The sequence below is a fragment of the Salvelinus fontinalis genome, chromosome 9 (assembly GCF_029448725.1).
Source record: "Salvelinus fontinalis isolate EN_2023a chromosome 9, ASM2944872v1, whole genome shotgun sequence".
In the NCBI taxonomy this organism is placed as follows: domain Eukaryota; kingdom Metazoa; phylum Chordata; class Actinopteri; order Salmoniformes; family Salmonidae; genus Salvelinus; species Salvelinus fontinalis.
The window spans coordinates 20,717,827-20,745,813 of NC_074673.1; the positions used below are offsets into that span (position 1 = coordinate 20,717,827).

The window sequence follows — 27,987 nt, forward strand, 5'->3', positions numbered from 1 at the left end:
CGCAGCATTATTCTCAACACCAATATGCTGGTTAACTTTGCTATTATGCACATAGCAACATGGTCTAGGAAAAGGCGTCAATTCAACAGCCACTGTGTTTCAGAACCGCGGACAGCGACCACTATCCAATGCAGGAGAAAGCGCACGTTATAAAATATCATTTTTATTTGTGTTGCACCATTCTTACATAATATAGATTTTCAGTAGCACATCTTATTAACCTCTATGGGATCGCCCCCCCCACCCCACGGGACAGTTGAGCTAACGTGCGCTCATGTGATTAGCATGACGTTTTAAGTAACAAGAACATTTCTCAGGACATAGATGTATCTGATATGGGCAGAAATCTTAAATTCTTGTTAATCTGCACTGCCCAATTTACAGTAGCTATTACAGTGAAAGAATACCATGCTATTGTTTGAGGAGAGTGCATAGTTATGAACTTGAACATCTACTAATAAACCAATTAGGCACATTTGGGCAGTCTTGATACAACATGTTGAACAGAAATACAATGGTTCATTGGATCAGTCTAAAACTTTGCACATACACTGCTGCCATCTAATGGCCAAAATCTTAATTGTGCATAAGCTGGAATAATAGTGTGGCGTTTCTCTGGCATTTCAAAGATGGTACAAAAAAAATACAAAAGAAACAGTTGGTTTTTTTCTTTGTATTATCTTAAACCAGATCTAATGTGTTATATTCTCCTACAATAATTTCACAATTCCACAAACTTCAAAGTGTTTGCTTTCAAATGGTATCAAGAACATGCATATCCTTGCTTCAGTTCCTGAGCTACAGGCAGTTAGATTTGGGTATGTCATTTTAGGTGAAAATTGAAGAGAAAAAAAAGGTCAGATCCTTAAGAGGACTGATGGACTGTGTCACCACAATGGCCTCCACAATGGATCAGTCCACTCAGAAAGGCGCGAATCAGACAGGTGTCTTGTACACCATGATTATTATTACTATTATTATTTTGCTACTGCTCGACTAAAGAAATCTCGGACGACCAACAGCCTATTGACCAAACAATCGACCAGTCGACTAAATGGGGTCCACCCTAATGTATAGTCGCATGTATTTACCGCATCTTACCTGGATATGGTCGCATCAGATTTACCCTCAGAGGGGAATGCCTCGTCTCCCACAAAGACATATGGCCCCGGGTTTCTGAATCCCCGGCAAGCATTCTGGCCTTGGTAGCGGTAGCTGGCCTGCAATGAGTAGGGAACCGGAGTTGCTTTGTGAGAAGATTCCCGCATCTCCCTTCCAACCATATGAGCCCACGTCGATCATGGTGAAGCAGTACTTTGCATCGCAGACTGCCATTAGGATCAATGAGAAAAAAGCCCTTGTAGTTGTAGTACTCGCTGCCTGAGTTTGCCGGAGCTTTGACCCGAATGTCTTCCGTCGACAGCTCCTGCACAAAATTGATAATTCCAACGCCGCTGAAGCAAGTTGTCAAATCCCCATCACAGTGTTCAGTGGATGAACTTCTTGCCATTTTCTCAGTCTTTCTTTTTATCCTCCTGAGTAGTAAGAGCAGTTTAAACTCTTGCTGTTCAAGCTCTAGCAATTGCAATTCATGAGAGTCATGTTGGCTACTGCTTCTGTGGCAAAAAAAATTGCATTGAAAAGCATAGAACACCAGACTAGCCAGACATTCAGCTAGCTAATATTTGTAGACACAAAAGACATAACACCGGATCAGAAAGTTCAAATGTCGTCAGTAGCTACGAGGCTTGGGCTATCACGACCTGACCATAGAGAGCCCTCGGGGTTCTCTATGGTGTAATAGGTCAGAGCGTGACTAGGGGGGTTTTCTAGTTATTATAGTTCTATGTTGGTGTGTGAGTATGGTTCCCCAATGGAGGCAGCTGAATATCGTTGCCTCTAATTGGGGATCATACTTAGTGTGTCCCTTTTCCCACCTGCGTTGTGGGATATTGTTTTGTTTAGTGCCTATGTGCGCTACGTACTGTACGTTCATATATCTTTATTGTTTTTTTGGAAGTTTCACTAGTAATAAAATGTGGACCTCTACTCAGGCTGCACCTTGGTCCACTTATTTATTCAACGAACGTGACATGGGCAATATACAGTTTATACCATATACTGGGGTATTTCAAAATAACGACGGTAAGAATTTCAATACCATTTAAAAAATATATATATAATATTATTATTTTGTTTTTTCCCCGTTCTACGTCACTGCTTATAACTAACTATAAGTTAAGTATAACTATAAGAAACCTAAGATGTGTCAAATAAATGATATCCTGCTCAGTGCTCCAGCTATGCATTTGGTTTCCTAACTTTCTAGCTAAGTGGCTAAATGTCAAGATCAAGCTTCTTGGTTACAGCAGAGACATTCAATCCCCTCCTGGATGAAGATCCCTGTTGCCTAAATGGTTTTGTGCATCTCCCAAAAAATGTATAGTGCCCCTTGTGTGCACTTCCGGTTATACCGTATACTCCGGTATGGTACAGAAACGGTATGACGGTTATGAACATCAGGATACAGCACATCCCTACTAGCTAGAGTCAAAGAGAGCCACGGACCCTCTTGCTTGGTAAACTGCTCTGGCTCTCCAAGCCCCATAGTGCATATACACTACCCAAGGTGGACTTCCTCTCTATGTGGAACGCAACGTCTATGTGGACAAAAGTGCGTGCTGCCCATAAAATAACCTGCCTCCGCCCCCTTGCACATGCATGCACGTCCATCAACGGAGTGAAGCTTGTAGCCACCTTAAGGCTTTGGAGTACAGACCACATCAGGCCAGAGCCTCCTTCAGCCCAAAAGACCCAACACACACAGCCAAGCCACAGCACACCCCAGCCATGCACTACCAAACCTCAATACCAGGGGGCAGCAAACAACACACAGCACAGAGAGGAAGCTACTACACACACAACTAGCAAATCCAAGTCCCCGTAACCACAGATCTAGGATCCGATTAACCCACCCATAAACCTAACCAATAGGAGGATGAAAACATAATCTGACCCAGTATCAGTGACCCGGGCGTCGGGCCATTAACCGAAAAGTTGCTGGTTCAAATCCCTGAGCTGGCAAGGTGGATAAATCTGCCGTTCTGCCTTTTCTGAGCAAGGCAGTTAACCCAGACCAAGAACTGCTCCCTGGGCACTGACGACGTGAACGTTGATTAAGGTAGCCCCCCGCACCTCTGATTCAGAGGGGTTGGGTTAAATGTGGAAGACACATTTCGGTGGAATGCATTCAGTTGTGCAACTGACTAGGTATTCCCTTTCCTTTCCCAGTTGTTAGGGCTTAGCAGTTCCCTACAGGGCAGGATAGGGCTGAAGGCCTAATGTGAACCTCCCTTTCTCTTTTGCTGGAACATGGTGGTTCAGGCTTTAGGAAGCAACTGTAGAAGGATTCACCTGCTGTAAACATGGGCTGTAGGCTATTCCCACTCTCCACCCTTCGGGAGAAGTAGTACACACTTGGGGAGAAGGGTGTAGAATCGGGGGGGGGGGGGGGGGTAATGGACCAATAATGTATATAAATCATTGGTGCTAGCACACACAGAATAGGATCAATGATATAGCCACATCGCTAATATTTATAAACTCTAGCAGACTAACACAATGATCCCACTATGTGTGCTACCCCTCTTGCCATTTATTGATCCTTAATTCAGATGATCCCATTGAGTTTAAACATCTCTTTGACAAGAGTGATCGGTCATGTCATAATCTAACTAGCCTGGAAACAAAACCTACACTGCAACATGGACTACAACCTGTAACACACGTTGCTGTGTTCTCCAATAGCTGGGACTGTGCGATTGTAGGGAACTCACCAGGGTTGTGTATGCGGTCCAGCAGCTTGACTGAGCGGGCGCTGACCACTCCCCCGATGTGAACCAGGAAGCCGGGGGGAAAACAAGTCAACGTGAAGAAGGGGAACTCCTGAAAATACACAGGGTCAGAAAAAAGTCTGGTTAGGGGTCAAACCTGTCTCCGTGAACACTGGTTACCACGGAAACAGTAGAATTAAGGATTGCGCGCTCAACCCTATCCTCATCATACAAAAAGATGCAGGGTTGTAAGGGCATAAGACAGAAGATAAAAACCCACACTGACTGAAAGTAGTATTAACATATGTCATTAATTTAGTAGCAGCAGCAGAGTAATCTGCTAAATGAGTTAGTGTTGGTTCATCTCTTCTACCTCAGATACACAACTAGACAGATGACAGGCAGACAGAGTATACAACAGGCCTCAAGTCAAGGTCTGGAGGTCTGCTGGTTGGCTTTTTGTCCCTGCTAGTTAGTTCAGTGAATTGATTATCACCGAGGTCTGAATCAGTCCCTGATTAGAAGGGGAAGGATGAAAACCAACAGTACAGAACTCGAGGTCTGGATTTGAATAACCCTGATATACCGTTTATACAATAACAGCATACCAGTAATACAATGCAGAGTTTAATTTAAAATGTCATTGTTTGACAGAGTCAGCCTCCTGCTGTGACGGTCAATAGTCAACCCAGGTGTGAAAAGTGTGATCCAGGACAGGTGTCATTTAGATGAGGGGGTAGTGAGTGGGACGGCATCTCCCCATGCAGAGTGAGGCTGTGTGTTTCAGCCATGCCAATGTTATGCATACGAACTGCTACAGCATACTGGTCTAGACCAGCAATTTCCCAACCTGAGTGATTGTGATATCGCCATGGTAACGGAGTGGAGCGTGCTTGTTACCATCGATCAGGGGACTAAGGCTGCATCTCAACTATCTACCTTTCTTCTCTCCTCTATCTGCACTGGTGACAAATGACAGAACTAGACAGGTAAAAGCATACTGCTAGCAGGTATCCTCCATGTTGCTTCTTCCTGTCCTGTGTTAACAGATCAGTGCAGATGGAGAAGATGAAGTCACTGTAGAATTTTGAGAAACAGCCCAACTCGAGAGTAGAACCCCTGAGCAGAACCCAGACAGGTAAGACAGGTTTGATAGAAGCATCCACAACAGTGAGTGTGTGTGAAAGAGAGACATACCCTGGTGTTTACAAATATACCAGAGGATGAGGCTCCCTGGGAGGACGGAGTGGTCAAGAGGATGGAGAAAGGGAACATTATTCACTCTTACATAATCATACTTCACTCTCACACACACACTTCACAATTACCCTTTCACACAGCACAATGCCGTACGGTGTGTGCGGTGTGTGTGTGTGCGTACCCTCTGCTCCAATGCTGATTGGGCCTGCTGTCTGAGGAGGGTCTTCAGAGGCCCTGCCTCTTTCCCAACGCTGATCCCACTCCCCATCCCTGATAGGATTAGAGATTAACACTTCACCAATCACAACGCTTCATTACAGACAGTAGGCATTCCTCAAAAACCATAGGAAGTAAGTAAGTACCCTTGCCAGGCCTTGGCTTGTGTGAGCCGGAACGCCTCGACAACCTTGCAAATCCCATATTAATCGTATCCCTTAGACTACTCGGCTAATATCTATCCTGAACAAAAATATGAACGCAACATGCTAAGTGTTGGTCCCATGTTTTATACGCTGAAATAAAAGATCCCAGAAATGTTCCATATGCACAAAAAGCTTATTTCTTTCAAATTTTGTGCACACGTGTACATTCCTGTTAGTGAGTATTTCTCCTTTGCCAAGATAATCCATCAACCTGACAGGTATGGCATATCAAGAAGCTGATTTAACAGCATGATCATTACACAGGTGCACCTCATGCTAGGGACAATAAAAGGTCACTACAATGTGCAGTTTTGTCAAACAATGCCACAAGTTTTGAGGGAGTGTGCAATTGGCATGCTGACTGCAGGAAAGTCCAACAGAGCTGTTGCCTGAGAATTAAATGTTAATTTCTCTACCACAAGCCTCCAATGTTGTTTTAGAGAATTTGGCAGTACGTCTAACCGGCCTCACAACTGCAGACCACGCCATCCCAGGACCTCCACATTCTGCTTCTTCACCTGCGGGATCGTCTGAAACCAGCCACCCGGATAGCTGATGAAACTGTGGGATGGTGCAAACGAAGAATTTCTGCACAAACTGTCAGAAACGGTCACAGGGAAGCTCATCTGTGTGCTCGTTGTCCTCACCAGGGTCTTGGCGTCATAACTGACTTCAGTGGGCAAATGCTCAACTATGGCCACTGGCATGCTGGAGAAGTGTGCTCTTCACGGATGAATCCCGGGTTTCAACTGTATCAGACAGCGTGTATTGCGTTGTGTGGCCGAGCATTTTTCTGATGTCAATGTGAACAGAGTGCCCCATGGTGGCGGTGGAGTTATGGTATGGGCAGGTATAAGCTACGGACAACGAACACAATTGAATTTTATCGATGTCAATTTGAATGCAGAGACACCGTGATAAGATACGGAGGCCCATTGTTGTACCATTCATCCACCGTCATCACCTCGTTTCAGCATGATAATGCACGCCCCATGTGACAAGGATCTGCACACAATTTCTGGAAGCTGAAAATGTCCCAGTTCTTCCATGGCCTGCATACTCACGAGACATGTCACCCGTCCATTGAGCATGTTTGGGATGCTCACACCAGATACGGACAGGTTTTCTCATCCACTCCCCAATTTAAAAAAATACATAAGGTATCTATATTCCCAGTCATGTGAAATCCATAGATTAGGGCCTAATTTATATATTTCAATTGACTGATTTCCTTATATGATCTGTAACTCAGTAAAATCTTTGAAATTGTTGCATTTATATATTTTTGTTCAGTGTACATTGTAATTACCACATCTTTGTGAATGACAACATTCCCATAGCACATAGCTGTTTTATTATCCCCTCTGTACAATACTCTACCTGCCACTGGCCTGGGAGGCTGCAGACTATACCACCTTATAGACTCATAAAACAGGGGTGGGGATCTGGACATGCCTTAAACCACACATTGAGGTGGAAAAATGGGCAGGGGAAAGGTGGTCACTCCAAGGCAGTCAGTATGAGGCCCAGATACCAGCAGGGATGGACAGTCTCCCCAAGGTTAAGTGGGGTAAGGTCAAGTAGGGCTAAGGTGGTTTGGAAAACGTGTGCAAATATAGTGCTTTCGGAAAGTTTCGGAAAGACCCCTTGACTTTTTCCACATTGTTACGTTACAGCCTTATTCTATAATTGTTTTACCCTCATCAATCTATACACACTACCCCATAATGACAAAGCAAAAACAGGTGTTTAGAAATGTATATATATATTTTTTTATACTGATATTACATTTACATAAGTATTCAGATACCAGAATAAATTATCTAGTGATTCTGTCTCTTCACATCTTCACAGCAAAATCTACGGAACTGAAATTGTTGTGCGCCCCATATATATATATATATATATATATATATATATATATATATATATATATATATATATATATATATAGATTTTGCTGTGAAGAGACAGAATCACTATCATATATATATATATATAGTATTCTGTTGGTGGCAAGAATTTGACATAATCATTTAAATTGAGAAACTAAGTGTTGAATCAACTGTTGTTTTTTGTACCAGTTCGTAAACCATGTGCCATGGAATCGGTACATCGAAAATATCTTCCCATTTATTTTGCAACCTGTATGGTGCAGCTGTCAACATTTTCGTCCTCAAATTAATCTGGTATATTTTTCTATTTATGCCAATTCCTTTCCGCTAATTTGTATCTTTAATATATGGCACTTGCCTCCTCCATTTTTGTGGTAATGCTGCAATCAGCTGGTTGTAAATTTGGATTTAGCTGATATTTCCATAGATTTTCGATAGCTGCATGTGACATAACTCCTCCGTCTCTATTCATAACATCATTAATAAACATAATACCTTTAATTATTTTTATCCATAAAGATTTTTTTTTTAATTAAATCAGTATATTTTAGTTTAACCATAACATTTGTTCTATCTTTTCTGGAGGATAAAACAGAAATTGTAACCAGCGTTGAATGGCCTGTTTGAGAAAGGGCTATACTTAAAACAAAATTTCATTTTCAATCAGTCGTTAATGACAAGTTGTAATCTGTATTAAGGAAAAAAGGCCATTTTAGAACAATGGATGAGCCTTTCTTAATAATCTACTGGAGAACCATTTTGGGTTTCAGTATAACTTATGTATGAGTGAAGCTTTTAGTGAGAGGTTTAGACCTTTAATATTTTTAGCCCCTTAAAATCATATTCATTATATAAATAGGCACGTTTAATTTTGTCTGACTTATCATTCCAAAAAAATATATATACACTGCTCAAAAGAATAAAGGGAACACTTAAACAACACAATGTAACTCCAAGTCAATCACACTTCTGTCAAATCAAACTGTCCACTTAGGAAGCAACACTGATTGACAATAAATTTCACATGCTGTTGTGCAAATGGAATAGACAAAAGGTTGAAATTATAGGCAATTAGCAAGACACCCCCCAAAACAGGAGTGATTCTGCAGGTGGTGACCACAGACCACTTCTCAGTTCCTATGCTTCCTGGCTGATGTTTTGGTCACTTTTGAATGCTGGCGGTGCTCTCACTCTAGTGGTAGCATGAGACGGAGTCTACAACCCACACAAGTGGCTCAGGTAGTGCAGTTCATCCACGATGGCACATCAATGCGAACTGTGGCAAAAAGGTTTGCTGTGTCTGTCAGCGTAGTGTCCAGAGCATGCAGGCGCTACCAGGAGACAGGCCAGTACATCAGGAGACGTGGAGGAGGCCGTAGGAGGGCAACAACCCAGCAGCAGGACCGCTACCTCCGCCTTTGTGCAAGGAGGTGCACTGCCAGCGCCCTGCAAAATGACCTCCAGCAGGCCACGAATGTGCATCCTGATTAGGATGAACATTACCTGGTATAACCTTATTTATTTTATGTGCTATGCATTTCACCACAACACTGATGTGTAAGAGGCCTCCAGATTTTTTAAAATGGACTGTATCTTTATACTTAACACCAGGGTCCTGTTTTAGTAGTAATTCAATCAAACCTTCTTGTTGAGTACCTGACAGTCTCTAATTAAAACATGCTAATAATGGTTCTTGGGTTCAACAAAAAAGTATGATATACCTCTACTGGTATACCATCCAACCCTGGTGTTTTTCCAGAATGAAAATATTTTATTGCCTCAAAAAGTTCCTCTTCTGTAACTTGGCCTTCATACAGGTCTTTCTGTAAATGTGTTAATTTTACATTATTATTATTAGGAAATAAATCCTTACAGTTGACATCATTCAGTGGAAATGGAGGAGAATGAAAAGTAAACATATGCTTAAAATATTTTGCTTCCTCTTTCAAAATATCATTTGGTGAATCATGGATGACTCCATATTTTTATTTTTTATATATTTTTTAAAATTTTATCCCCTTTTCTCCCCAATTTTCATGGTATCCAATCGCTAGTAATTACAACTCCCGTACGGGCTCGGGAGAGACGAAGGTCGAAAGCCATGCGTCCTCCGAGGCACAACCCAACCAAGCCGTACTGCTTCTTTAACACAGCGCGCCTCCAATCCGGAAGCCAGCCGCACCAATGTGTCGGAGGAAACACCGTACACCTGGCCCCCTTGGTTAGCGCGCACTGCGCCCAGCCCGCCACAGGAGTCGCTGGAGCGCGATGAGACAAGGGAATCCCTACCGGCCAAACCCTCCCTAACCCGGACGACGCTAGCCCAATTGTGCGTCGCCCCACGGACCTCCCGGTCGCGGCCGGCTGCGACAGAGCCTGGGGGCGAACCCAGAGACTCTGGTGGCGCAGTTAGCACTGCGATGCAGTGCCCTAGACCACTGCGCCACCCGGGAGGCCCGGATGACTCCATTTTTAATGAGTTTCTGTAAATTATTTTTGGTAGCATTTCTATGTTGAAGATCCAAAAAAAGTGTACATTTTTCACCATTTTCCATCCAATTCGCTTTATTTTTGTAATACATTACACTTGATCGTTCTTTAATAAGTACTTCCATGTCTTTTTGTTTTTCCTCTAACTTATTTTGTGCCTCTATAGTACAGTTTACATTACCATCTACCTGCGCTGTTACTTCCTCTATTTCCTTATTAGTCTTATCTCTTTCGACTTAAATTGCTTTTGTTTTAATGAGTATTGTATTGAATGGCCTCTAAAAGTATATTTAAAAGTGTCCCATACAATAAGGGGATCTGCTGTACCTATGTTGAGCAGAAAAAAGTTAATTATGAATTATTTTGCCTTAGTTAAGAACAAAATGTCAACCAATAGGCTTTGATTAAATTTACAATATCCCAGTCCACGTGAAAATTCTGTAAGAGTTATAAGGAGGTCAATTAGATGGTGGGCCGATCGTATTTGGTCTCCTATTAATACTTTTGATGCCAGCAAGAATGAGACTAGGAAGTAATTAAGACGGCTAGCTTGATTAAGCCTCCTCCATGTATACCTCACAAGGTCAGGGTTTTTCAGCCTCCATATACCCACTAGTTCTAATGTATCCATGATCTTCGTTATCTCCTTAAGTGCTTGAGTGTGATAGTTTGTAGTGTGATTTCCTTTACAATCCATTGAGGTACACTACCGTTCAAAAGTTTGGGGTCACTTAGAAATGTTCTTGTTTTTGAAATAAAAATGATTTTTTTTTGCCCGTCAAATTGATCAGAAATACAGTGTAGACATTGTTAATGTTGTAAATGACTATTGTAGCTGGAAACGGTTGATATTTAATGGAATATCTACATAGGCGTACAGAGGCCCATTATCAGCAACCATCACTCCTGTGTTCCAATGGCACGTTGTGTTAGCTAATCCAAGTTATCATTTTAAAAAGGCTAATTGATCATTAGAGAACCCTTTTGCAATTATGTTTGCACAGCTGAAAACTGTTGTTCTGATTAAAGAAGCAATACAACTGGCCTTCTTTAGACTAGTTGAGTATCTGGAGCATCAGCATTTGTGTGTTCGATTACAGGCTCAAAATGGCCAGAAACAAATAACTTTCTTCTGAAACTTGTCAGTCTATTATTGTTCTGAGAAAGGAACGCTATTCCATGCAAGAAATTTCCAAGAAACTAATGATCTCGTACAACGCTGTGTACTACTCCTGTCACAGAACAGCTGAAACTGGCTCTAACCAAAAGAGAAAGAGTGGGAGGCCCCGGTGCACAACTGAGCAAGAGGACAAGTACATTAGAGTATCTAGCTGGAGATAGACGCCTCACAAGTCCTCAACTGGCAGCGTCATTAAATAGTACCCGGAAAACACCCGTCTCAACGTCAACAGTGAAGAGGCGACTCCGGGATGCTGGCCTTCTAGGCAGAGTTGCAAAGAAAAAGCCATCTCTCAGACTGGCCAATAAAAATAAAAGATTAAGATGGGCAAAAGAACACAGACACTGGACAGAGGAACAATGTCTACACTGTATTTCTGATCAATTTGATGTTATTTTAAAAATGGACAAAAAATATGCTTTTCTTTCAAAAACAAGAACATTTCTAAGTGACCCCAAACTTTTGAACGGTAGTGTACTTAAAACCGTAATATAATCTCCCACCATAATAATAGTTTCATTCGTAGCTTGTGAGCTCAATAGATTATTAATATTTTATTTTTTTAAAGTGTGAATCATCCTTATTTGGACCACAGATTTATTAGCCAGATCTGTTTTTGGTCCAATTTAAAATAAAACACTTTAAAAAAAAGAATCCATCTTCCTTGTGGATCTGTTTGCACAGTTTGAACAATCGGATCAACATTTGTATTAATTAGTATAATCACCCATTTTGAGTTTCTTTGCCCATGACAAAAAAATATATTTCTCACTCCAAGTCCTTTTTCCACCCAACCTCATCTCTCTTTGCTCCGTTCCATCTTGCCCTCAATCCTGACTAGTCTCTCGGCAGATGCTGCTGAAAAACATCCCCAAAGCATGATGCTGCCACCACCATGCTTCACCGATGGGATGGTGCCAGGTTTCCTCCAGACGTGACAATTGGCATTCAGGCCAAAGAGTTCAATCTTAGTTTCATCAGATCAGAGAATCTTGTTTCTCATGGTCTGAGAGTCCTTTAGTTGCCTTTTGGAAAACTCCAAGTGGGCTGTCAACTGCCTTTTACTGAGGAGTGGCTTCTGTCTGGCCACTCTACCATAAAGGCATGATTGGTGGAGTGCTACAGAGATGGGAGAACCTTCCAGAAGGACAACCATCTCCACAGAGAAACTCTGGAGCTCTGTCAGAGTGACCATCGGGATCTTGATCACCTCCCTGACCAATACCCTTCTCCCCCGATTGCTCAGTTTGGCCGGGCAGCCAGCTCTAGGAAGAGACTTGGTGGTTCCAAACTTCATCCATTTAAGAATGATGGAGGCCACTGTGTTTTTGGGGACCTTCAATGCTGCAGAAACTTGTTGGTACCCTTCCCCAGAGCTGTGCCTCGACACAATCCTGTCACGTAGTTATACGGACAATTCTTTCAACCTCACGGATTGGTTTTTGCGCTGACATGCACTGTCAACTGTGGAACATAATATAGACAGGTGTGTGCCTTTCTAAATCATGTCTAATCAATTGAATTTACCACAGGTGGACTCCAATCAAGTTGTAGAAACATCAAGGATGATCAATGGAAACAGGATGCACCTGAGCTCAATTTCAAGTCTCATAGCAAGGGTCTGAATACCTATGTCAATAAGGTATTTCTCTTTCTTTACAAAAATGTCAAAAAACCTGTTATTGCTTCGTCATTATGGGGTATTGTGTGTAGATTGATGATGCAAAACATTTATTTAATCAATTTTAAAATAAGGCAGTAACGTAACAAAATGTGAAAAAAAAAGGAAGGGGTCTGAATACTTTCCAAACGCACTGTAAACGGCTGTTATAGAGGTTTCTAAGGGGTGGTTATAGAGGATTCTAAGGGGTGGTTATAGAGGATTCTAAGGGGTGGTTATAGAGGATTCTAAGGGGTGGTTATAGAGGGAGTTCGTAAAAGGTGTTTTAGACATTCACGACTTTTGCACTCTGTGCCCTACCTGAGACTATAATAAAAGGCTATTTAACTATTTAAGTGTAACAAGTGTTATACAGGATGTTGTTGGGCTTCATGACTCCTGCAAGCTGTTATAGTGTTATGAAAAGAGTGTTGTCAGGACTGTTATAGAGCTTCATGACTCTCCTACCAAAGGCTGCCATCAGCTCTTCACTGAATGATACTCTTTCTCAACACATACCCCTCTGATTGGACAGAGGGGGGAGGGGGCAGGGTGTTGGCTTGGGGGGCAGACACAAGGCTGCACAGGATTGGCCCGGAGCGAGGAAGGGGCTGGGAGTCGGAGGAGAGGGCAGGGGAACTGGGACAGAGGAAGATCTCAGGACGGGAGACAAACCTCTCTTGGGAGGAGGTCACTGTTGGGCAGAGAAAAAGGTGAGGAAAGCGAGAGAGAAAGGAGAGGAAGAGAAGAGAGCGACAGAGGCAGGTGGGGAAGGAGAGGGGTGAGCCAGAAAACAAGGAGAAAACAAGACATCATCAAGAAAAGCAGAGAAGAAAGGGACAGCGGAGGAAAGTCAGAAGATCTTAAACCTGACAGGAAAACATAAGGAAGGAAGATACAAATCCTTTAGGACGAAGGGAGTAGAGAAGAGAGGAAGGAAAGGGGGTTCCTAGGGTGTATTTCCACCAGTAGGGGGAACCATGTCCTGCCCTAGGGGGTGTGCGGGTTATTACGTGGTCAACACCAGAAATCTATGGTCCACAATAGAGGTCGACCGACTTGCCTAGTTAATTAACTAGGCAAGTCAGTTAAGAACACATTCTTATTTTCAATGACGGCCTAGGAACGGTGGGTTAACTGCCTTGTTCAGGGGCAGAACGTCAGATTTTTACCTTGTCAGCTCAGGGATTCGTTTTTGCAACCTTACGATTATTAGTCCAACGCTCTAACCACCTGCCTTACATTGCCCTCCACGAGGAGCCTGCGTGGCAGGCTGACTACCTGTTACGCAAGGGCAGCAAGAAGCCAAGGTAAGGTGCTAGCTAGCATTAAACTAATCTTAGAAAAAACAATCAATCTTAACATAATCACTAGTTACCTACACATGGTTGATGATATTATTAGTTTATCTAGCTTGTCCTGCGTTGCATATAATCGATGCGGTGCCTGTTAATTTCCCATCGAATCACAGCCTACTTCGCCAAACGGGTGATGATTTAGCACTGTCGTTGCACCAATCCTAACCATAAACATGCATGTTTAAGTTAATATTGCCTGCTAACATGAATTTCTTATAATTAGGGAAATTGTGTCACTTCTCTTGCGTTCCGTGAACTGTGTGAGGACCATTTATTCCTAACAAAGACCGTAATTAATTTGCCAGAATTGTACATAATTATGACATAACATTTAGACTTAGGGATGCCACCCGTTAGATAAAATACGGAACGGTATTTCACTGAAAGAATAAACGTTTTGTTTTCGAAATTATAGTTTCCGGATTCGACCATAATAATGACCAAATGCTCGTATTTCTGTGTGTTATTATGTTATAATTAAGTCTATGATTTGATAGAGCAGTCTGACTGAGCGATGGTAGGCAGCAGCAGGCTCGTAAGCATTCATTCAAACAGCACTTTCGTGCGTTTGCCAGCAGCTCTTCGCAATGCTTCAAGCAGTGAGCTGTTTATGACTTCAAGCCTATCAACTCCCGAGATTAGGCTGGTGTAACCGATGTGAAATGGCTAGCTAGTTAGCGGGGTGCGCGCTAATAGCGTTTCAATCGGTGACGTCACTCACTCTGAGACTTGGAGTAGTTGTTCCCCTTGCTCCGCAAGGGCCGTGGCTTTAGTGGAGCAATTGGTAATGATGCTTTGAGGGTGGCTGTTGTCGATGTGTTCCTGGCTCGAGCCCAGGTAGGGGCGGGGAGAGGGACGGAAGCTATACTGTTACACTGGCAATACTAAAGTGCCGATAAGAACATCCAATAGTCAAAGGTATATGAAATACAAATGGTATAGCGAGAAATTGTCCTGTAATTCCTATAATAACTACAACCTAAAACTTCTTTACCTGGGAATATTGAAGACTCATGTTAAAAGGAACCACCAGCTTTCATATGTTCTCATGTTCTGAGCAAGGAACTTAAATGTTAGCTTTTTTACATGGCAAATATTGCACTTTTACTTTCTTCTCCAACACTTTGTTTTTGCATTATTTAAACCAAATTGAACATGTTTCATTATTTATTGAAGGCTAAATTGATTTTATTGAAGTATTATATTAAGTTAAAATAAGTGTTCATTCAGTATTGTTGTAATTGTCATTATTACAAATAAAATGTATATATATATTTTTTTTAATATTATTATTATTATTATATATATATATTTTTTTACAAATATTATTATTTTATTGATAGATAGATAGATAGATAGATAGATAGATAGATATTATTATTTTTTTTTTATTATTATTTTTTTTTATAATCGGCCAATTACTCTATCGGCTTTTTTGGTCCTCCAATAATCGGTATCGGCGTTGAAAAATCATATTCGGTCGACCTCTAGTCCACAGCTGCTGTGTGTGTGTGTGTTTCTAACACATTGACTTGAAATAAATCAATTAAACAAGGAAATGGGATGGAAAAATTAAACACAGTCAGGTTCAGAGTGGGGGGTGAGGAGCAGACAGAGAGTGTGAGGAAGGGTGAGGAGGGTGGTGGGGTCTTACCCATCTTGGGCGTCAGACTGAGGTCTGTGTCTGAGGAGGAGGACTGGCGACTGCATGGCTTGGATGGAGAGAAGGGAGGAGAGGAGGAGGAAGGAAGTGTTCTGAGAGGGGTGGGAGGGACGGAGAGGGGGTGGGTTGGGTCCTCACTGAACACGTGCCTGCCAGGAGAACACACACACATCAGTCACTTCTCCGTGTGTGTGTGTGTGTGTGTGTGTGTGTGTGTGTGTGTGTGTGTGTGTGTGTGTGTGTGTGTGTGTGTGTGTGTGTGTGTGTGTGTGTGTGTGTGTGTGTTTGAGAGAGGTGTGTGGAGTGCAAATGACTGGGCTGCGGAACTAAAAAGCCAAGCACATGAAGCGTAAACAGAAGCACACACAGATATATCGAACTGAGGAGGAAAGCATGGCAGAAAGAAACAACACAACATGGGCCAACCCAACACAACACTAAAGCGATGAGTAGTTTCTTGAATTGGAATTTAAATTCACTTCAAACATTAACTGAATTGAAAAGGAATTGAGCCCAACAGACTCCCGGGTGACTGCCCCTTGGAGACAAATATAGTTGATTGAACTGAACTAAGAGGGATGCTTGGGGCCCTAAAAAATCTGCATTGCGGACAAAATCTCAGAATCCAGACATTAAAACGGAATATAATGAATATTCAAACATTTATTGAACTTACTAGAAAATACATTAATTTGCCCGAGTTAAATCATAAGACATGAATGAAATGCATCAGTGATTCGTATTTCCCAGAAACGGCACAGGAATGCACGTCTGTGTGTATATGTGCGGTGCGCATGTATGTCTACACTTTGTGTAGCCGTTGGCGATGAAGCTAATGATAACAATCTTCTGGTAGAGATGGAAAGGCTTTCCCAAAATCCTATTCAATTAAATGTTAACGACAAAAGTAGCCTATGCCTACCAGACAGAATGATATCATGATAATTTAAATCAATCCAGTGGCCATTTGTTTTGCTGTTGTGGTGTAAACATTTTTGTGGACTTAGAACATCCAATGCTGTTGTTGTGAGCAGAACAGAATTTTGGGAAAAACTACACGGAATCAGGCAAAATTAGGACAGGTGGAAGGGATGGATCTGTTTGGGTAGGGGCTCTATGATTGGCTGCGGGGGACACAGGAAGAGGAAGTATTTGGGGCTAGTGATGTCACAATCTTCTCATCCAATGGCAAGGAAGAATGGGCTCTGAGGTTGACTTTTTTGGGGGGAAAGACTGGTATTTATCTCACCGATGGCTATCCATTAGTTTCTCTGTCTCATGCTCTATTACTCTGGCTCTCCCTTTTCCTCCAGTTTACCTCGCTCTTCTATGTCTGTCTCCTTATTTCTCTTTTATAAATCGCTCCCTTTCTATGTACGAGTGAAGACCCATGTAGGAACAGGCTTCCTCCCTCCCAGGGTAGAGCCTTCCCGCTCTCCCTCCCTCCCTCTCACTATTTTTCTCTGTCCGTACCAGTAAAGACCAGAGTAGGGACAGAGACAGAGAAGTTCTGGGAGTGGGACAGTCTCTGAGAGCTGCAGGCTGAGTGGACAGGGCTGTTGTGGCTGGAGCGACATCCGTGGGCCAGAGGAGACCTGAATCAATCACCATGTAGAGACGGACAGTGGACCAATCCAAACGCATACAGCAAGAGAAGAGCCAATCCATGTGCAGCAGAGGCAGAGAAGAAGAGAAACACAACAACACACCACAACATTGCAGCAAAGAAAAAAAGAGCACAAGAAAAGACAAGAAAAAATAAAGAGGAGAGGTTGTCTACCCCCTCCTTTTGCATTATAAACGCCCACCTACACGCTGCAGCTAAAGAAAATGCTTGCACCGGCACCCACCCTACCTTCTTTTATCTCTCCATTCATCCACACCCCCCCTTCCTCCGACCATACTAGCAGGAACAAGCTCATGCACAGCCCTCAGACACACACACACACACAGTCAAATGAGAGAGAGAGAGCAGCACTAACATGCAAATGCACAGAGAGTAGAAGCATTAGAAAACAGACAAACGGGAAGGGGGTGTGTGTGTGTGTGTCCACGTGCATATCTCAGATATGGCAAATACTATAGCCTTGTCACATGATATAACACACACACCCCAAGTGTGACAGGACGTCTCATAGGGGGCGTTTGATGATATTTCCTACTTCACAGTAGGTCTGTTTGAAAAAAATACTTATACATTTTTGGGGGGACAGAAATGCCTTCTTGAACATGTGAACGTTCACGTGCATTAATTACAAACTTGTATGGGATCCGTAAATATGACTAAAATGTAAACTCATTAAACTAGTTTAGCCAAGGAGAAAGCACTGAGCTATATAGGGAGAAAGACAAGATCTTTCCTGGCTAGCCATGATTGTTCCGGGATATGTTCCGGGATTCATCGGATGGCATTGAGGAGTTCACCACATCAGTCACCGGCTTCATTAATAAGTGCATCAACGACGTCGTCCCCACAGTGACCGTACGTACCCCAACCAGAAGCCATGGATTACAGGCAACATCCGCACTGAGCTAAAGGGTACAGCTCACACTTTCAGGGAGTGGGACACTAACCAAGACGCTTTTTATAAATCCCGGTACACTCTGCGATGAACCACCAAACAGGAAAAACATCAATACAGGACTAAGATCTAACCCTCCTACACCACCTGACACTCGTCAGATGTGGCAGGCTTGCAAACTATCACAGATTACAAAGGGAAACTCACCCACTATCTGCCCAGTGACACGAGCCTACCAGACGAGCTAAATGCCTTCTATGCTCGTTTCGAGGTAAGCAACACTGAACCATGCGTGAGATCACCAGCTGTTCCCGGACAACTGTGTAATCATGCTACCGTAGCCGATGTGAGTAAGACCTTTAAACAAGTTAACACTCAAAAGGTATATTACCAGGACGCGTACTCAGAGCATGCGCTGACCAGCTGGCAAGTGTCTTCACTGAAATGTTTAACTTCTCCCTGACCCAGTCTGTAATACCTACATGTTTTAAGCAGACCACCACAGTCTCTGTGCCCAAAAATGTCAAGGTAAGCTGTCTAAATGACTATCACCTCGTAGCACTCACACCTGTAGCTATGAAATGTTTTTAAAGGCAGGTTATGGCTCACATCAACCCCATCATCCCAGACACAATGGACCCACTCCAAATCACATACCGCCACTACAGATGACGCACTCTCTATTGCACTCCACACTGCCCTTTCCCACTTGGCCAAAAGGAACACCTATGTGAAAAGGATGTTCATTGACTACAGCTCAGTGTTCAACACCATAGTGCCCTCGAAGCTCATCACTAAACTAAGGTCACTGGGACTGAACACCTCCCTCTGCAACTGGATCCTGGGCTTCATAAGAGTAGGCAACAACACATCCGCCACACTGACCCTAAACACAGGGATCCTCAGGGGTATGTGCTTAGTTCCCTCCTGTACTCCCCGTTCACTCACGACTGCGCAGCTGCTCACGACTCCAACACCATCATTAAGTTTGCCAACGACATGGCGGTGGTAAGACTGATCACAGACAACGATGAGACAGCCTATAGGGAGGTCAGAAACCTGGCAGTTTGGTGGCAGGACAACAAACTCTCCTTCAACGTGAGTAAGACAAAGGAGCTGATTATGGACTACAGGAAACGGAGGGCCAATCACTCCCCATACACATCGACGGGGCTATAGTGGAGTGGGTCAAGAGTTTCAAGTACTTCGATGTCCACGCTACTAAGGATCTATCATGATCCAAACACACCGACACAGTCGTGAAGAGGGCACGACAATGCCTCTTCCCCCTCAGGACGGAGGGGGAAGATATTATTGTATTTACCCGCAAGTAAGCAAGTGTATACTAAGCATGTGACAAATACAATAATATCATGTCAATTTGACATAAGCCCTCAGAGAAATCTGGTCACAAATGTAAAGAAAGGCAGAAATACTGAGACACACAGGAGTCAGTCCAAAGGCAGGGCATAAACACATACTCTCTCCCTCTCTTGCCCTCTCTCTCTCTCACACACACACACTCATGCATTCGTTCAATACTCACTCTTTGCTTTCCTTAGAGGGGGAGTTGCAGGCATTGGATGCCGGGGCGGTGTTGGGGTGTGTGATGGTGTTGGAAGCAGTCCCAGGGATGAGTTTGTCCAGAGTGCAGGCGGTGCCGATGGCTCGGACCACCAGACCCGACTCTCCCTCCAGATCAAAGCATTGCAGGTAGCCCACCACCGCATTACCACCCATCTCCAACACCTTCAGACCAATCTTCCTCTGCAGCTCACCTACACACACGCCTCGTTAGAAGCCCTGGGAGTTCTGATGTAATATACTCTAATACTATAGAATAGTTCTATAGTCTAATATATGTACAGTTGATGTCGGAAGTTTACATACACTTAGGTTGGAGTCATTAAAACTTGTTTTTCAACCACTCCACAAATTTCTTAATAAACTATAGTTTTGGCAAGTCGTTTAGGACATTTTTCCAAAAATTGTTTAGACAGATTATTTCACTGCATCACAATTCCAGTGGGTCAGAAGACTAAATACACTGAGTTGACTGTGCCTTTAAACAGGTTGGAAAATTCCAGAAAATTATGTCAGACTGGTGCACTTCACAAAATAGATGGCATCATGTGGAAGAAAAATGATGTGGATATATTGAAGCAACATCAAGAGATCAGTCGGGAAGTTAAAGCTTGGTCGCAAATGGTTCTTCCAAATGGATAATGACCTCAAGCATTCTTCCAAAGTTGTGGCACAATGGCTTAAGGACAACAAAGTCAAGGTATTGGAGTGGCCATCACAAAGCCCTGACCTCAATCCTACAGAAAATGTGTGGACAGAACTGAAAAAGTGTGTGTGAGCAAGAAGGCCTACAACCTTGACTCAGTTACACCAGCTCTGTCAAGAGGAATGGGCCAAAATTCACCCAACTTATTGTGGGAAGCTTGTAGAAGGCTACCCCAAATGTTTGACCCAAGTTAAACAATTTAAAGGCAATGCTACCAAATACTAATATAGTGCATGTAAACTTCTGACCCACTGGGAATGTGATTAAAGAAATAAAAGCTGAAATAAATCATTCTCTCTACTATTATTCTGACATTTCAAATTCTTAAAATAAAGTGGTGATGCTAACTGACCTAAGACAGGGAATTTTTACTAGGATAAAATGTCAGGTATTGTGAAAAACTGAGTTTAAATGTATTTGGTTAAGGTGTATGTAAACATCAGACTTCAACTAATATATATATATATATACACACATACATACATACATACACCCACACTGTAGAGAGAGTTAGATAGCTGGGTTATGTACCAGACATGAGGGAGATGAGTCGCTGGCGGGCCTCGTTAGAAGCCCTGGGGGTTCTGATGCGGTCGATCCACTGGTACTCCGGGTCCTCGTTCACCACCAGCTCCTCAACAAAACCATGGACCAGCGCCGCGCGGTAACACCTCGGGATGGATGTTGCTAATACATGCATAAACACCTTATCATCATCATCATTCATTATCATCATCAGCCATTTCTTGTGACTAGATCTCTCTACTATAGTACATCCCCATAGGGAACCAGGACTCACTGCAGAAGAACTTGACCCCACAGGAGGACTGTCTGAAGCGGTTCAGGTCGTTGAAGAGGTCCACCTTTACCAGAACATTAATCTCCCCTCTGATACCTGTAGGAGAGGAGAGAATGAACAGAACCATTACTCCCAGACAAAAACATCACCTAACCCTAGAAACCTCAATTCTTCACAAACAAACTCCTCTCCCCTCTCAAACCAGGAAGACAGGCGCTACATCATCATTACTAGATAGATAGCGTTAAATAACAGCTTTTAGTAAGGCAGTGTTTTTACAGCAGAGAGGAACAAAATGCATTTACAGGCTGTTACAGAGAACACTGTGTATTTCTTTAGAGGCCAGGCTATGTATCTGAAAAGTACCACTGTGGCCATTCACCGTTGATTGGTAAGTATATAACTTGTGTCATAGATAGTGGAAGTATATAACTGACTGTGTATAGTGTGGTAGATGGGGAATTACACTGAACAAAAATATAAAACATAACATGTAAAGTGTTGGCCTCATGCTTCATGAGCTGAAATAAAAGATCCCAGAAATTTTCCAGATGCACAAAAAGCATATTTCTCTCAAATTTTGTGCACATTTCTCCTTTGCCAAGATAATCCATCCACCTGACAGGTGTGGCATATCAATAATCTGATTAAACAGCATGATCATTACACAGTTGCACATTGTGCTGGGTACAAAAGGCCACTCTAAAATGTGCAGTTTTGTCACATAACACAATGCCACACGTCTCATGTTGAGGGAGCACGAAATTGGAATGTTGACTGCAGGAATGTCCACCAGAGGTGTTGCCAGAGAATGTAACGTTAATTTCTCTACCATAAGCCACGTGCAACATTGTTTTTGAGAATTTGGTTGCATGTCCAACCAGCCTCACAACCGCAGACCACGTGTATGGCGTCACATAGGCAAGCTGTTTGCTGATGTCAACGTTGTGAACAGAGTATCCCATTGTAGTGGTGGGGTTATGGTATAGGCAGACAGTGAACACAAGTGCATTTTATCAATGGCTATTTGAATGCAGAGATACCATGACGAGATCATGAGGCCCATTTTCTTTAAGGTATATGCGACCAACAAATGTATATCTGTATTCCCAGTCATGTGAAATCCATAGATTAGAGCCTAAATTATTTAAATTGACTGATTTCCTTAAATGATGTTTAACTTAGTAAAATCTTTGAAATTATTGCATGTTGCGTTGATATTTTTGTTCAGTATCTATAAGAAACACACCGTGTATAGTGTCGTAGATGGGGAACCATCCAGAGATGACGGTGGCAGCCTCGCTGGACAGCAGAGGGTCGATGTCAATGTAGACCTTCCCTATTGCGTCGTTGGCACTGTAAGTGTCATGGTCCAACACTGTGATCTGTAATGGCTCATCCTGCAAATCCTCATCATCCACCTAGAGGAGGGGGGACAAAGTTGGGGAAACAATAATACAGGACAATCATGTTGACTCTATCGGGTTCGCCCCAGGATTTAACAAGGTGGTGCTGCTGAGTACAGCCGGGAGATGCCTGGAGGGGGGCAAAGATTTTAGCATTTTTTAAACACATGTAACTGACATTTCCTGCAATCTAGAGCAAAAATGGCAAATAGAGTTGTTTATTTAACATTGTGGCGCAGCCAGTCCACAAAGTTGCGAAGCGCCCCTCTTACATTCTTTGTGGAGAACCCTGTTCCAGCTTCTTCACCCTGTAATCCTATGCCATTCACAAACACCTTCCTTCACAGAGAAATAAGTCAAGTCCAATTCACACATTTTACCTCAAATTTGAACCACTCTGAGTTCCACTGTGGGTTAAGGGACTTGGGGTAGACATCCGTTTTGAAAGTTGTGTTGCCAAACTTGACCTGTAAGACACAACATCAATGAAGAACACCACAAGGCTAGTACTGCATCACTGTAACGAAGTATGTGTTGAAGGGGTTGTAAGATTACGTTGACCTGATGTTTTTTTCAGGGTAAACTGAGAATGGACCATGCTCACCTCTACGAAGGCATCAGTGAGGTCGCTGGCTCTGTCCATGACTGGTAAGTGACGCCCCGCCACAATTTTAGCTTTCAATTTACCCGGCATGATTCAGCTTTGTCATCACCTTCAGATCAAAGAATTACAGGTAAATCAATACCAATATTGTGTATTTTACCTGTATTCACCAGATCATGATAAAACCTGGCCAGCAGCATACCACCCTGCATCCCACTGCTGGCTTGCTTCTGAAGCTAAGCAGGGGTGGTCCTGGTCAGGAGACCAGATGCTACTGGAAGTGGTGTTTGGAGGGCCAGTAGGAAGCACCCTGTCCTCTGGTCTAAAAAAACATCCCTAGGGCAGTGATTGGGCCATCTTTCGGCAGGGACGTTAAACGGGTGTCCTGACTCTCTGTGGTCACTAAAGAGCCCATGGCACTTATTTTAAGAGTAGGGTTGTTAACCCTGGTGTCCTGGCTAAATTCCCAATCTGGCCCTCATACAGTTACCTAATCATCCCCAGCTTACAATTGTCTCATTCATCTCCCCTGTAACTATTCCCCAGGTCGTTGCTGTAAATGAGAATGTGTTCTCAGTCAATTTACCTGGTTAAATTAAATAAAGATGAATTGATTCATGAGCTACCAGATCTAAGGTCACACTGCAGTTGTGGCTACTGAGTAGTAGAAGGCTGATACTAGTCCTGCTTGGCACTGACATATGTTGGTGACAGTTGACATACAGAGATTGACATGTACCAGCAAAGCAACATATTCTGGCCATGTAGATAGCTAATGCACTTCCCAACAGTGGTCGCTCTACCTTGTTACTGTGATAAGTTAGCTAACTGGTTTATAGAACTAGGTTACTTGGATGACAGACTTAGTTAGCCAACTACTGATTCTGCTAATCAGCCAGTTAACTAATTGAGAGCTTATTACAACAGCCACACCGTTAGCTTAGCGTTACTGCATAGCAGTTGACTGACATGCATGCATGCATAACGTTAGCTAGATAACGTTACCCCCTGTATTTCTGTGAGACCGGGTCGCCACACAACATAATGAAATCTAGTTATGTTACAAACAGTATAACAAACTGGCTGTTATTAGACGTTATTGAGTGACCTTACCAGGACTATGTCATAAGAGAGAGCTGGGGAAACAGCAGCGTTTTTTCAGCCGGACTTTGTTGACAGCCCGCGCGCCAGACCTCCGCATCTATACCAAACATGACGAGATCTTCTCTCAAAAGCCCGGTAGATGTGGCTAATATTTACTCTAACGACGCTTTATCGCATTTGACTGCTTAAAAATATATAAGCTAATTCATATTTCAAATCCACTGTACACACATTGCAGTTAGCATCCCCGGCCAGCTCAACGAATGGAAAATGCTAGCCAGCGCTGTCTTCTATTCCGGTGGAAAGGTGGTCACTAAATCTTGTTCACGAGATGTAAAACTGTAACACCGGCTTCATCTTCAGGCTTCACGTTAGACTTTCTCGTACTTAACCCAACTGACCGCATGATGCCGCTATTATTCCATTTACGTCGTTTGTAATCTTATTTTACGCTTTACTGTGGGCAGCAAGTAATACACTTGTGTCCCAAATGGACCGGATCGTACATAAAACATCCTCCACTCAGGCTGCACATGTGTCCGTAACCTCCTTAGCTCGATTTAATGGCTTGTTGGTAAAAAAAAACGGGGGACATATGCATACTGTCTTAATAAAACAAAATGTTCAACCACCATGCTAGTGGCTAATGCTAACGTTACTTGCTGATGTTGCCCACCATGTTCAACCAGGGGTAAACAACAGGCGCAAGAGGTGTGCAACATCCAGAAGTTGTCCGAAAATCCAAAAAACAAAAACACGATTTTTTTCACATACAGTTGAGTAAATCAACCCCTTTGCACCCTGAATGGAGGATGTTTCATGTACAAGCCGGTCCATGGGGGCCAGTATTTTTTTTACCGGATGGCCACATTAGTCAGACGACATAAAAGGAATAATAGCGCCATCTTGCGACCGGTTGGCCTGTCCCATACACAATGAGGTGAAGTGTGTACAGTATTAATATAACGGTGGATGTAATATGCACTAAAATAGATACATCTGCATCAGATTTTGCCGTATCACTTATGCCCTTCAAAATTATCCACAACGAGGGAGAGATAGAGTGTGTGCATGTGATGTGTGTGTGGCTGTAAGTGTGCACATGTGTACGTGTTTAACTATACGTGTGAGGACCAGAAGTCCCCACAAGAATAGTAAACAAACAGCAATTTAACCAACTGGGGAGGTCAAATGCTATTTCTAGGGGGTTTACGGTTAAGGTTAGAATTAGTGTTAGGGTTAGAATTAGGAGCTAGCGTTAGGTTTAGCTTCGGTTTTGGGGTTATGATTAGGGTTAAGGTTAGGTTTAGGGTAAGGGTTAGTGTTAGGTTAGCGGTTAGGGAAAATAGGATTTTGAATCGGACTGAATTGTGTGTCCCAAGTTATACAAGACTGTGTGTGTGTGTGTCCGTGCTGTTTGCTAGGTAGATTTGTCTGAATTAAATTATAAAGCCTTCTTCTTGACACCTGGTTAGTTTGTCCCTGTGGGTGTGTGAGGGGATAGGCTGCTATTTTAATCTCCGAGCACACAGATATCCATAGCATCCTTGGAACCTTTTTTCCCCTCTCTGCCAAAGACCCGATGGCCGCAATCAAGGTTACATGGCAGGCTGAGTGGCCAAGCTCATTTCCATTTCAGTCTCTCCTTCCTCTCCTAACCCCCACTCCTAGGAATGGATGGCATTTAGGATACAGAGAATAGACTGCTGTATATAAAAATAGACCCTGGTCATTACACACTTAACATAATATATACATTGCACGTTACCCATGTCATACACATTGTACACATCTCATATGGCCACATAATACATATTGCACATTTCCCTTACATTTCCCTTGCATCACAGGCTCTCTTACCACTGCCCCTGAAAACCGGAGGCATCTGAGTTCTTCCGACCCCACTGAGGGTGATGGCGTACTAACACATCTCAGCTTTACATATTGTTGTTTAGGTATTCAATAGACATAGGAATGAAGCTTACATGTAGGGACCCTATAGTGTCTGCCTGAGGGGAGGCGCTTATACATGGAATGAAGTACAAATAATTTTCTGCGCTTGTCTGGTAACGGTCTTTTCAAAAATTGTCTGCAGGGATGGCTGTTGCTTCACACCCATGACCTTCATGGCAGTTTGTGTCAGGCATGCAATTTGAGATTTCAGTTGGACTGATAAATTGCCAAAATAAATTGTGATCCCATATCTCAGGATATTCTCTATAACCGCTTGATAGAAAAGGAGCATTATTTTCTGGACAACTCCAAAAACCTGAGTCTATGTAGGAATCAGAGGCTTTGTTGGACTCTGACACTCTCTACTTGGACCTTCTAGCTAAGCACATTGTCCATATGTACACCTAGGTATTTGTATGAACTAACCTATGCTATGTTGGCATTGTGGACAACCACAGGCGTGTGTGGTCACCGACAGATATGGGGTCAAACACCATCTCTTTTGTTTTCTTTACATGAAGGATGAAATTGTGCTCATCACACCACTTGACAAACCTTTGAATCTCTGACCTGTACACAGTAGTATCAGCCTCTTAATACAATAGACCAAGAATGGCGGTATCATCTGAAAACTATACAATGTAATTATCAGGATGACTGCTGGTTCATTCATTTGTGTACAGTGTGAATAAGATGGGAGACCTCACACAACCCAGTGGGGCCCCAGTGCTAATGTCTCTAGACTCAGAGAGGGTTGCATTAACGCTAACCTGCTGAGTTTGGTTAGTCAGGAATGAGTGGTAACACCTAATGGTGTAGGGGTTAACACCCCTCTGCTTCTACTGGCCCTTCTGTTGCAGACCCGATTGCCATTGCATGCCCTTCGCGGAGAACGTCTTTATTTGTGACTCTAAACAGTAAACACTGTGGATGCCAGAAAAATCATAAATCAATGGGGAGGCCACATTATGGTGGTGTCAGAGTAGTCATTAATTACGATTTCTGGGCACAGACACATGCAAGACAAGCTGGCTAGACAAGCTGGCTAGACTGGGGCTGAGGATGGGGCTGGAGCTTGGGAGTTGGGGCTGGGCTGTAACTGGGTTAGTTTGGGCTGGGATACAGTGCTATGAGAGAAGGTTTGGTTAGGTTAGTGTACAGGGTTATGAGAGCACTGAGGCTGGGTATAGCACAGGGCTGTGGTGAGTCTGTCACCTGTGAATGATCTATGGTGAAGCAGCGGCTGGGTGGGAGACAGATGGAAGAACGGGCTGCAGCATTGTGTTGAAGACAGAGATAGCAGCAGAAAGGTTACTGAATAAATAGAACACAGTGGAACATCTGCTGTTGACTTAACATAACATACCCCAGGGTCTTACAGTAGACTATGGGAGAATCTCAATTGCACTCTCCTTGCGTCCTCTCTCCTCGCCTCCTTCTCAAAACCCATTGGAGGAGAAAGTTAGAGGGAAGGGACCTCTGGCTTTCTCATCCAATGGGTTTTGAGATGGAGACGAGTAGAGAAGAGAGAGGACGCGAGGAGTATGCAATTGAGATTCTCCCAATATTCACAAAAAAAAGGTGCTATCGAGAACCTCAAAATGTTCT

General features: G+C 43.0%; 1 protein-coding gene across 13 annotated transcripts in view; it reads right to left on the reverse strand.

The window, feature by feature from the left end:
• The window catches only part of c2cd5 (C2 calcium dependent domain containing 5), a 55,794-nt gene extending 30,558 nt beyond the window's left edge, over positions 1-25,236 (reverse strand). For 2 of the 13 annotated variants that reach the window (XM_055933700.1, XM_055933699.1), the window contains exons 1-11: positions 24,436-25,232; positions 23,323-23,431; positions 23,099-23,185; positions 22,562-22,733; positions 21,313-21,408; positions 21,045-21,200; positions 19,770-20,001; positions 15,693-15,850; positions 5,215-5,303; positions 5,031-5,066; positions 3,837-3,945 (exon numbers count right to left, since the gene is read on the reverse strand). In XM_055933700.1, coding sequence (XP_055789675.1) covers positions 3,837-3,945; positions 5,031-5,066; positions 5,215-5,303; positions 15,693-15,850; positions 19,770-20,001; positions 21,045-21,200; positions 21,313-21,408; positions 22,562-22,733; positions 23,099-23,185; positions 23,323-23,412 — 1,225 coding nt within the window. In that variant the 5' untranslated portion in view covers positions 23,413-23,431; positions 24,436-25,232. Of the gene's footprint in view, positions 1-3,836; positions 3,946-5,030; positions 5,067-5,214; positions 5,304-15,692; positions 15,851-17,174; positions 17,297-19,769; positions 20,002-21,044; positions 21,201-21,312; positions 21,409-22,561; positions 22,734-23,098; positions 23,186-23,322; positions 23,432-24,435 lie in introns of those variants that run through there. The other 11 variants (XM_055933713.1, XM_055933706.1, XM_055933703.1 and 8 more) reach the window with 10 other exon arrangements.
• Between the last annotated feature and the right edge of the window lie 2,751 nt (positions 25,237-27,987).